At 37.4% G+C, this 12,585-nt stretch overlaps 1 protein-coding gene across 3 annotated transcripts in view; it reads right to left on the minus strand.

The window, feature by feature from the left end:
• Nucleotides 1-1,295: 1,295 nt before the first annotated feature.
• The window catches only part of SLC7A6 (solute carrier family 7 member 6), a 30,843-nt gene continuing 19,553 nt past the window's right edge, over nt 1,296-12,585 (minus strand). For all 3 annotated transcript variants that reach the window (XM_052796285.1, XM_052796286.1, XM_052796284.1), the window contains exons 6-10: nt 5,793-5,896; nt 4,632-4,728; nt 4,232-4,381; nt 3,335-3,518; nt 1,296-1,921 (exon numbers count right to left, since the gene is read on the minus strand). In XM_052796285.1, coding sequence (XP_052652245.1) covers nt 1,842-1,921; nt 3,335-3,518; nt 4,232-4,381; nt 4,632-4,728; nt 5,793-5,896 — 615 coding nt within the window. In that variant the 3' untranslated portion in view covers nt 1,296-1,841. The remainder of the gene's footprint in view (nt 1,922-3,334; nt 3,519-4,231; nt 4,382-4,631; nt 4,729-5,792; nt 5,897-12,585) is intronic.

A 12,585-nucleotide genomic window follows, 5' to 3' on the forward strand; every position in this document is an offset into this window, starting at 1 on the left:
AAAACAATTATTTAATCTTGCCTGTTTGGACACACAAAGTATTTCAGCACTCTCCCACTTGAGTCTGTAAAAAATAGCTAATAGGGTGTTAGGTCAGTGTCATTCATGAGCTGTAGGTTGCAGCAGTGACTTTAGGTCAGTTAGTTCTGACTGATGATGTCAAGGTAGTGGAGGCAAAATGGTTTTTTTCCTTGGTTTCACAGAAAGGTTAATTTGGCTGTTAACCTATACCACAACCCTAGCCTGTTAAAGCTATGCTTGCCCACTGGACAGATGTCTCAATTTAGATAGTGAATTCATTCTAATCATATGCAAGATTAAAAAGCTGTATTATAATAGCTAAATGCTAATTTTCATTAAATACCGTGCCAACTGTGCATAGAGTTCCTTAGCTAGCATTTAACTATCTTAAATCCCAATGCTGCTTCATAAAAGTAGCCCAAGGCTCCATTTTATGTTAGTCTTCACCATCTACTACCATTTGCCATTACATACAGCTTTTTGTTTAAGATGGATAACCTTGGTCAGGGAGTCAGTGCAAGAATCCAAATATTCTATTATTCAAGTGGCTGCTACAAATGTGCAGCATTTGAAGTGTGCATTGCTTCAGCCATAATCTTGTGATTACAAGATTTAGTTCAACTTAAAAGCACAAAAAACCCCACACCTGTCGACAAACTCAGGTCAACTGAGGTAAACATTCTGAACTAAGATAAAAATTCCAGGTATGTTTTTGAAGTATATCTCATTCTGCTAGCCGAACAGGCTGGCTTCATGTTACCTTTTGTTGCACCAAAATTCAGTATCAAAGTGTCCTGATGTTAGGCTTACAGCTTTAGAATTACAAATACTACTAATTCCTCTTTTCTCTCCCTGCTACTTAGCTTTCAAGGTATAGTTGCTGCCACAGAACTTTTGCTATAGAAGAAAAAAAGAAAGTGGTTTGTTCTCTGAGTTCTTGGATGGTCATTTTCTAGTGAACAGCACTGAAATTTGGAAAGGGAATTTTCTGACTGCTGAGGTAACACTGCTAATGTGTTCCCTGAAATAGTTCAGAAACAAATGCTTACAAGCTTCAAACTGAACATTTTAATTTTGGAAGTTTCATAAAGCCTATCAGAAGTAAGTTGACCATGTACTAACAAGCTAACAGTAAAGAATCATCAAATGTTAATCAAATCTTTAGTGCCAGGGTGCTTTGTTGATTAAATCCTTGCCACAGTCAGATACCACATTTCCACACAGCATATGGAATAAAATATCTTTAAGGGAGAAAGGTTGGTTCAGTCTTTAAATAATGTAGCACACCTTTATTCATTTTTCTGCTAATAATGACAAATTAGGTAGTTCGTTGTGACCAGTTGTCTTCTGGGATAAGAACTGAGATAGCACAGCAAATCATTTCATGCAAACATCCATCAGAATTAAGCTGGAAATGACTTTTGGTCTTTTGAGTCAAAATGGTTTTCAGTCTAACTTAAAAATGCATTACTTCACCGCCTGGTTCTGCAGAAATCTAATTTGATCCATTAGCTCTTACCATTTTAATACCAATTCTGAAGAAGGAACAGTATTGACGCATAGCTTGCGTGCCTGAAATGAGTAGGTAATCATTATCCAATGACAACATGCCCTGAAAATATGCCACAGTTTAGGAGGGTGATGCGAGGGCACAATCTACATGGGAATCCAACTGCAAGTAAATACGTTCTCAGTGTTTCTGAAAGACCACTGGAAACCGTTTTCTTGTTTTTTCCAGTTCCATCTCTTCCCTTTTGTCATAATTGCTTTATCCTCCCTCCTGTTTCTTGTAATGGCTTTGAAATTTAGTTGGATTTGATTTATAACTTCTTTTCTTCATTTGTGTCCATCTCTGTTAAAACACAGTAACAGAGCAGCTGCATGTTTCGTGTGACTGCACCTGCATAGGAAATTGGAGATAAATCAGAATAGCCACCTAATCTCAACTCTAATTACACAACATGCATCTGACTAATGAAAGTTAGTTGTCAAGAATGCTGCCTCACTTCTCTTAAGGGAAACAAATGATAAAAGTTAATACAAAAAGTGTCTTTCACTCATTTTTTTAAAACAGATAATGTTTAAAACTGTTTTGTTGATATCCTAGGGTGTTTTTCTTTTAGGCATCCTGCCAAGTAACTGAAGTAAAATCTTTTTTCTCTGCAATTAAGAGTGTAAAAATAGTAGAATAAAAAAAATAAATAGCACACAGCAAAGTGACAAGATTACTGAGTATTTACATATTCACTAGCAGCTGCAGCACCACATCCTGGTGCATTCTAAGATTATGCTATAAACCTTCCTTTCCACATCCCTTATAATGGTTTTCTCACATACATGACAATAGTGCACTGCTGGAGAAAAATGTATAATTTAACTGCAGCAATTCAATAGAAGGCAAAATTCCATCTGTGACTGACAAAATCTATCCATCTTCAAACAACTGATTCAGTAAAGCAAGACAGTTAGCTTGCATTACCAAGAATGTCCAGCCCTTTTACGGTCATCAACCTTGCTTAAGAAAAAGATTTTTCATGTGCTTGATTAAAGAGAAATGTATAAAAACTGAGGACAAAATCTGTAGAAAGTGGATGGTCTTTTAAATATACAGTAAATAAAATCTGGGTGTAAAAACATATGTATAAAATTGATATAGCCCTTTACTGGGTCTGGCTGGGATGCAGTTAACATTCTTCGTAGCGGCCCATATGGTGCTGTGTTTTGGATTTGTGGCTCAAACAGGATTGGTAACACACCGATGTTTTGGCTATTGCTGAACAGTGTTTGCGTAGTATCAAGGCTGGGTTTTTTTTCCTCCCACTCTGCTCTCCTTGCAACCAGCAGGATAGGGATGGGCAGGAAGTTCCGAGGGGAGATGGCCAGAACAGCTGACCCAAACTAGGCAAAGGGATATTTCATGCCACATAATGTCATGCTCAGCAATAAAAACGGGTAGCAGAAGAAGTGCGTGCATGTGTAAGGGTGCCTTCCAAGGTGGCCGTTTCTTGGAGACTGGTTGCACATCAGTCTGCTTGTGGGAGGTGGTAAGTGATTGCCTTTGCAGCAGCGGGTTTTTTTCCCCCTCTTTCCTTCACTTACTAAACTGTCTTTATCTCGACCAACGAATCTTCTCACCTTTGTTCTTCCTATTCTCTCCCTCATCCTGCTGGGGGTGCTGGGGAGAGAGCAGCTCTGTGGGTACTTAGCTGCTGGCTGGGGTTAGCTGACCATAACCCTTTTCATCAACATACCGAGATTCACTTATTTAATTTTCCGCTGTCCTAACAACATCTCCGTCTACAAAGAAACTTACCCAAAATCTTGTTGATAAACTGAGGTCTCCTTGATGCAGGTAAATAGACTCCCAAGAAAAAGACTGGAATTCCAGATAAAGCAATGGCAATTCCAATCAATGAATTTATAGTGTCACTATAGAGTGGCACTACCACCAGAAATACTGTACATATACAGAATATTATTGGGAAAGCCAAACTTAGCTGCAGACAGAAAAACAGAACAGAATGTTATTGAAACACTCGTTGTCTACAGTTACAAACATTTTGGTGATGTTTGGAGACTTCTCCCTCTCAAGCCCACTTTGTGAAATTATCTGCTCTTCCTCTTATACATCTGGCTATTTGGGACCATAAGCAAATTGCAGAATTACTCTTGAACAGAACTGCTGCTAAAAATTGCAAAAGTAATCAAGTATGGTAATTCTGCTGTGTTGAAAGAAACTGTACAGCAGCATGAAGTGTTTTTTCGACGAATCCAATAAAACTCAGGAAACAAGAATGACTTTTTCATGTAGAGTATCAAAGTATGAGAAGATGATAAGAGGATCAGATATTGAACTGAAATACCATCAGCGCTAAATGTGGTCCACATCAACAGAATTAATTAAGCATTCCTAATTAGAGATTTCTAATCCAAGAAAAAAGGCTAACTACATTAGCCTATTGAGACATTCTCCAGTTGACAGAGAGAAGGGATACTGATTGAACTAATGTACAATAAAAGAACACACTATTACAACAATCACTTATTCTTATAGAGCAGACAAGCTAGCTTTCATGGTACAATATGAAACGGAAGCCATGTTTTATGTCCTAATCAATTTGTAACCTTTAGACATAACACATATGGTCGAGATTTTAGATGGTACTTTTACATTATGTGGAATTTTAAACAATTCTGTAATAAGTCTTACCTTAAGAGGCCTGGGTCGATCTGGTTCCTTCCAACGCAGATATAATTGCCCAGCAATAGACAGACCAACAAAAAACCAGTAACTGAAACTGAAGTAATTAATAAGCTTGAAGACATCTTCCACAGCCAGGTAAATAAGGGTCATAGCACACTGTCAGAAAAGAATGAGAGAGATGAACAACAGAAGTTTGAAACATACTGTTTATGCTGCTTTTTGCCTTAAAGTAACACCTTATACTCCTTGGTGTTTGGCATGATTTTACGCCTCAAAAATCACTCTCAGAAATCACTGTAATGACAGCAAATCTGAAGCGCTCTCTTGTGATTTTTTTAAAGCTTTCCTCTAAATAATTCATATAGTCAGTTCTGAAGAGCTGAAAAGAGAAGCAATAATAACTTACATTGAAGAGCAGTGCTGGCACAGGTGTGAACCTCCCTATGTGGATCATAGACAACAGATCAGGAAGGTGACCTTCTCGAGATCCTACAAAAAATAGCCTGGGCAAAAAAAAAAAAATAGTCAGGAAACAGATGTTGAGGCCACAGGTGAGAGAGAATGTATTACAGAAAATCAAAGAACAATACCAGCCAAAATAAGTATTTACACCACTGAATTTCTATCCTTTAAACTGGAACATGGATTCAACGCTTCTTATAAAGATGTACTGCACAACAACCATTAAAAGATATATAAGCTTTTAGAAATATGCTGTTAACATCCATTTTTAAAAAACAATCCTACAGGTAAACCAGAAAACATCTACAGTAACTGAAATAAATTTCTATTGTTCTAAAAATTCTAAAAGCTAACGCTGAAAACGTTCCAGCTTATAGCAGAATAGTTTTAATGCCAACCAGAAGAGATTGCCAGGTCTCTAAAAAGAGGTCACTCAACCACATGCTCAAAAAACAAACACACATTATTTTATTATCAACTGCAAATTGTTCTATATTGACTACTTCACCAGATCATGTTCATATTTGTTCTCAGTACAGAGGCATTGTGCATACATTCAATGGACAGGAAGGATCTTAAAATGCCTGAATAAATCTATTTAAAACTTTCACTAGACAAATCCACAATCAGTGCTCAGAGGAAAGCTTCTATACCGTATCCTAAGCTTTCTGACTGCAGCTTAATAGCAATAACAACTTTTAAAACTTTTTACTTGAAAAAACCCTTAAAGATACTGATTTTTAAAAGTCAGTAAGTTTTCAGTAAATATATCTGAAAAGAACTTGCTAGAATTATTGTATCAAGTAAAATGGAAGAACATTCAATCCAAATAACCAGAAGGCCTGAGGACTCACCACACAGACAACATTCATTTGATCTTTAATTGTACCCTGCATACAGCTAGGAATGCTTTAGGGAAGTAAGGCAGTGTTAAGGGTGTATGTACACACACACAGAGGTTTATTTAGGTCTGTAATTTTATTGTGGCTATTCACTATAGGTTTGATTACAAAAGTATTTTTGCCACTCTCAAAATAGATGAGCATAACAGTAACATGTAAAAATACTTAGGAACATTTGTCAAACAGAAAGTGATATGCACTACCTTGATGATGCTAGAATTGAAGCATTAAGTCCACCAAAACAAGAAAAGGCTACAGCAATGGGAATTGTCCAGCTGAAGATACCAAATACCTGGTCAGCAAACGTCTGATGAAAGGGAAAAGAAAAAGGAAACATGAAAATATCTGCAACAAAGTATACGTACAACAATGACATCAAAGCTTTTGTAATAAGTTGGTACGGAAAAATAGTAATATAGTAAGGACAATCCATAACGCAGCACAAAGAAGCACACAGCTTTTTTATTTATTCATGGATTCTAAATAAGCACAAACTTCTTCAGCCAAGCACCTGAACTCACATCTTCTGCTCACAAAAATAATGCTCACAAAGGAAAACAAAATGTTTTTAGAATTTTCTCACCAATCCTAATATATTTTATCTAACTGAACTACAGAACTCAAGCGTAACATAGTGACTACAGAGAATAAAGGACAAAAATATTATGTATCTAACAACGGAAGTGCCATATTGCAGATGATAAACATAGCCACCATCACGCCTACTGTTTATAGACATTGGGAATCTATTTTATTTTCCTTCTTTTTAAATTTCCTAAGCAACATCTTGTTTTTCCTTTAGCTCCACCAGCAGGGCCTCTGGGCTCTACTCTCACAACATGGCAAATGACAGAGCAAGTATCTTACTAGCAGTCATTTGTTAATGTTGCTAGACAATACTACAGGCAAACTGTGGTGACCTTCCATGATAGAGCTCTGAAACCAAGAAGCCAGGAGCATCAAAGTTTCACAGCAAGTGGTAAGAGTAGTCAATTGCCAGTGATCTGGGACCTATAATGAAAATGGGTATTAATTTGCAAGATACTGTCCTGGTCAATTCTGTTCAGCCTCCTGGATGAAAAAAGGCAGAGAGACTTAGAATATCAGACAAAATGTTTGAAAAACCAAGAAATTTATTACATGAACACTGACAGCTATTCTAAATCCCATCTCAGTCTGAGCACTGTACATGTCTGAACATTAGCATGTTTGGAGTTAAGCAGAAAGTCGCTCATGCTGTGTTCAGAGGACGTGGATGGAAGCCTTCCTATCCCAATTCTACCTACTGCTAGCTAAATTACTTCCATGATTTCTTTTACAGAAGCCAACTAACAGTCATGGTAGCAAAAGGATCATGTGTACATTAGACAGCACGAGATCATTATTTATAAAAACAGAAAGGTACATACTTATGTATAAGTGGTATTCAAACAAACCACAAAGATTTTGTGGGTATTAGAACATTTTACACCTCGGCAGGTAGCAGTAATCTAAACCTTTTTAGGAACCTTTCTCTAAATCACTTTCTTAGCTCTCTCTTGCTTTTATCAATTTTGACATCCTCAGACATAAAAAGCATATATACTAGTACAGCTTTGTGTGGGTCTGTCTTTTCCTTTACAAAAGTTTTCTTCAGTTTTTAATATTTTAGCATTTTGAAACACCTCCCCCTTGCCCTCCCCTTTAAACTACTGGTCTTCATCATAACATTTATGAGCTAACGAGTTCAGTCAAAGTGCACTAACATTCAGAACTGGCCTTTTTGTAGCTTATAAAGTTATCTGGATTTAACAGTGGTCAAATTTTTATTTAATTAGTCCAGGAACAAGATCACCAAGAGCAGTGCATTATGATCCGTTTTCTGAATGTTTTTGTACGTCAAAAAAGCCTAAATGACTTAATACAGATTTTTTTTTTTGTGAAATGGGTGATGGATTTTCATGAGGCAAACCTCTGCATATAACATCAATCTTTAAACCATAAAATGCAGAAAAAATTTACTGACATAAAACAAAGCTTGGCCAGTTAAAAGTTTCCTGTTCTTTGTCTGAGTTGACAAAGTGCTTCGTTCAGCACATTATCCAGGCTAAGGTTCAGAATCCAACTCTGCTTAGCTGTATACTATCATCTACACTAAAAAGCAAAATTTATTCCATCCTTTTGTGTAATTTAGTTGAGCCTCAGCAAAGGCAGATAGGATTTCCTGCTGCTAAGGGACAATGCAATAGCTTACAATCACTTCAATGGGAACCTTGCCAAAAGGTTCAAAGTCAATGCACCAACTGTGTTAGTCACCCTGATTCTTGTTAAAGCACCTGTCCTCCTGAGCTCCTTCAGTTTATATGTATTAGCATAGCTTCCCTCAAAATGGAGCTTCAACACAGGGGCGGAAAAAGGCACACACACAGATTCCCACAGAAATTATAAAAATTAACACGAGAGAAGTATAAAAGAACTAATCCATGTATGAATTCTATTTCATGCTGAAATCAGAACATCAATTTAGCAAAAGACCATGCCATAAGAAATGTGTTCTGTATACCACGGCTTTACCCATTTTCAGTCAATTGAAACTGCATAAGCAAATAATAATTTAAATTATTGTATATAAAAGATTTCTGCTGCTCAAGAATAAATAATTACTAGAACCCACTTTGCTTCTCTCAGATCCTTATTGGATCTAAATGCAGCTTTGAGAAACCTGGTCTCCCAAAGCAGAATGTAAATCATAATGATCCAGTGAACAAATTAAGACAACTTCTCCAGAACAAGTAAGAATGAGGACAAGATGAAAATCCTAACAGGCAACTGTTGTAGTATTTTAAAGGATGATTTAAACCTGGACTGCTGATTTCCAAAGCCAAACAGCAAGTGAAATAACTAGACACCAAACTTAAAACGCTAGAGAATTTTTTTTTTTTTAATATACAAAGCTAAGATACAGAACTCACTCAACAAGATGTTAGGACAATTAAGATGTTTAGTAAGGTTGCCTAAAGGATAAGCACTTAGATAAGTAATATTAACAGCTAAAGTTAAAGAAGAGAGAGAAAACGTATGAATGTAATCTTATGCTGCAGGATGCAAATTAGCTAATATGTCATTTGGAGAAACTTTCTCGCCCAAAATGCACATTGGCATTTGTTCTTTGCAAGCATTTCCCATTTCCTTTTGAAACATTTAGTAATGGGCCAGTGTGGAATAACAGATGTGGGACTAACTCAAAGGCCGTTTCTATCCTATAACATGTATCCAATCTTTCTAAGATACGCTAATGTTGTTTCACACATCCTGGAAAACAGCAATCACTCATATGAGCAGTAAAAACCACAAAGACTTAACACAAAGCTATGGTATCACTGACACAAATTATACACAGATCAAGACGTTATAGATTCTATGTATTCTGGATGCAAGCTATATGATGTATAACTACTGGTGATCCAGCTCAAAGCCTAAATAATTAATTTCCCTAGATCTGTATGAGTCAGACTCTTCAAAAGAGAATAACCTAGTGACAGCCTTTACCAAACACTGTCATTTCCAATGTACTTTCTAATGTTGTAGTTGGGATTCCTGAGAGAGCAAAGGGTGGAGCATTAACTTCAAGAGCTTTACTTTTCCCTAAGTGAGGTAATGGAAAAAAGTATTTTAATTGAGAATGATCTAAAAAGTTCATCTTGGTTTACCAAGTAGATCTGCCTGCAAAATGATCTTTCAGCAAAACAAAGTTGAAAGGTACCTGAAGTTTGGCTAAACTTTCTAGTGATATTAACTAGCTTAACATGACAAGTATAGACCCACCTGCCTTTATGCAGGTGTTTTCTGACAGGGTTTCACCCTTATTTATAATATAAAAGTCAGCCAAGTTCATGTATTACTATCCAGACAATAAACACACTTCTATACTTCAGAGTACATATTTATAAATCCTTCCACACTCCCATTTTAGCAGATGCCAAGAAATGTCTTCTCCAAAGCTAAGCTATACTCTCTTGTGAATAATGACAAAACCAAAGACGTCTACAGTTTCTTGCAGAAAGTGTTACTGAAGTGTATGTAAGTAAAAGTGGGCACAATAAGCATTCAACTGTATGCATATGTCAGAGGGTTATTTTCCAGAAGAAAGAAGGGCAGAGAAAAGTACAAAAAGCAATCAAGTTATCAAGCACATATACCACGTGCACTGTACCAAGAAAAAAAAAAGGGGGGGAGGGAGAAGAGTTAGTGGCCTCTTTCTGCTAAAACTGCAATTGTACAATCATGGATCCTCCACAAATAAGCTAGACCTGGGCTCTGAACTGAGCACCTGACCAATTTCACTTTAACTACCCCTACTTCCGGGGGTAGTGAAGTGCATGTATAAAAACAAATGAGCTGGCAACAGGGGAAAGAATGGAGCATTCGCAAGGGTATGCGGAGGATGACAGAGGAGCCTACCTGGAGGCAGCTATAGCAGAAGCATTTAGTCCACCATAACAGGAGAAAGCCACCACTATGGGGATGGATTTCTTCTCAGGTTTCTTCTGAGAAAGTCTAAAGAGCAAGAAGGATTAAGAGATTAAATTGTCATCTCTGCTATAGTCTGAAAAGTCCTGTAGTCCAGACTTGAACTATAACTGCTTCTAACAGCTAGGAAACAGTAAGAGAATTCAGTGGCTGGTAACAGCACTTGCAGTTACAGATAAAGTCCTTTTATGCCCTCCCATCCATTGGACATGTAAGATATACATATATACATGCACACTGTAGAAAGACATGCACCTGGAATTGTTCCCCTTAGTTCTGACTTTTTTTCCCAAACCATCAACAGGGAATCATAATGAAGGAAGAAGCTTCCAGTCATGCACTTCTCAGCTGAACTGTCCTTATTTCATCACGACTAAAATGTTACGTTACTCCGAGAAGAATGGTCAAAAACTGAATTACAGCTTTGTTTCAAGACATGAATGACTAATTTAACCACATTTTATTTTTATCTTGGGTTAGTTTCATCTCATGATCATCTGGTAACTTGTGAATGGTTTGCAAGAACACTTTTTTGTCCTTTTAAAGATCCAAACAGTTCTATACAAACAGGTTGAACTAAAAGCAGCGGGAATTGGCCCGCATAAAGAGCTGCCACAACAAAATACACAGGATACTGCCTCACACCCAGTAATTCAGGCGCGCAGATGATTAGAAAGACCCACATTTATGTTACAAATCACAAGATGAGTACCGTTTCATCACACTTAGCTGCACACAAAGCGCACTTAGAGGCACACAAAAAATGTCAGACTACACCGAGAGCATATGGAGCTGTGAGCACATGCTAGGCTGGCAAAGCGCTAAACAGTATTGATCAGGTGGATAAATGCAAAGAGAATGTAGCCTAACATGAATAAGAAACTTACACAAAACTATACCCAAATATTATGAGGTGTTTCCATTAGCAAGGCTTAAAAGGCAACTACAGAGCATCTTTGTGTAGCTCATTTCAAGATCCTATTGTACATGCGAGCTTTTCCAGGCTCAGTTCTATAACATTCTTACCCTGAAAGTCATATAGAGCCACAAGGAGATTAACATACATAAGCAATCTGACTAGTATCTTGGAAGTACAATTAATTCTGCTTTGACTTCTCTCTTGAGGCAGAGTATAAATACATCCCCAAATTGCAGGAAGATTTGGCAGTCAGAACTACAGTCTGTTTTCTCAATTTTTAGCTTCTCAGGCCTTTAAGGAGCTACCTCCTAAAGGAAATAAAGAAACTCTGATTTATGGCAATCAGGAAGCCACACATGCAAAAAAGCCACTGAGCAGATGAAGTTTTCTTCCACTGCCGTAGATTAAATTTGTCAAGATACTGTACGACATCTGTTCAGTTTGACCAAATTAGATTTAATATCACATATATTAAAGAAAAGAAAGAGAGTGCACATCAACTGAAAACAGAGTAAGAAAATTGTGAAGGTGCAAAAGAAGGCAATTTATACGTTTGGGTTTCCTGTAATTCTTGTTTCAACCACCATTCTGTTGATTGATTCTACTCAAACAGACCTAATTCTGTCCTTGTATTATTGGCAACGCTTTTTCTTGGAGAAAAAGGTACCAGTGCAGTGCAACGTCCAGCATGAAATTCTCTCTTCATCTTTAGGTCACTCAATACAATCCTGTGGTAAGAGAAACAAGCACTACTCTACTGCATTAATATACTGCATGTCTACTGCATGTAACATGTCTCTTCTGCATGGCCCACGTTAAGATTACAGATGCCAGCTCCAAGAATAAAACAGTTTTGTTCACGGAGGTGCTGAAGAGATTTGACCTAAATCTTCTCAGGTGTTTGCACTGTTCTTAGCATTTTTAATAGCTAGCTGTAGAATAAGGGTTCAATGTTTTCCAAAGTCTCCTACATTTCTCATATTGAAAATATTATGTAGCACTGTTTCAAGTTCTGGCTCAGCTTTTCAGCTTGGCCTCCAAAGCCAGAGAACTTCTACATAACTGGCAACAGGAGTGCTGCATTGACAGTGAATTACAGCTACCTCCAAGAAAGAAGGCAAATGACGTACTAAACAGCTCTCTTCTAAAAGCAACTGCCTGTCCCTATGAGGAGTTCTTCATTATAAGGTAAAGAATGTGCACTTCATCCAAAGGAACCTTACTGGGAGGTGCCAGTGCAAGCAAAGAAGGCGGACACGACACTGGCAGCCAAAGACAAGCAGATTTTCCTCTCCAGAAAAGAAGCAAATGACTGGCCAAATGAAGGAAGAGAAGTAATACCTAAAAGGTCTAAGAGTAACTTAAGAATTTCTGGCTGAATTCAGTTAGAAGAAAGAGACTCATCATTTGTTAAACTATATACCAAAGAAGAATAAAACAGCTAAAACACACAGCCTCCCATATTCCTGGTTCATTGAGGGAGAGGGCATGTCGAAGTGAAGCAAGTCTGCCCTAGAATACGAGTACACCAGGGTAAATTGGATCAATCAATACTAGACTCGCAAGAT

This window comes from Harpia harpyja, chromosome 9 (genome assembly GCF_026419915.1).
Source record: "Harpia harpyja isolate bHarHar1 chromosome 9, bHarHar1 primary haplotype, whole genome shotgun sequence".
Classification (NCBI taxonomy): Eukaryota; Metazoa; Chordata; class Aves; order Accipitriformes; family Accipitridae; genus Harpia; species Harpia harpyja.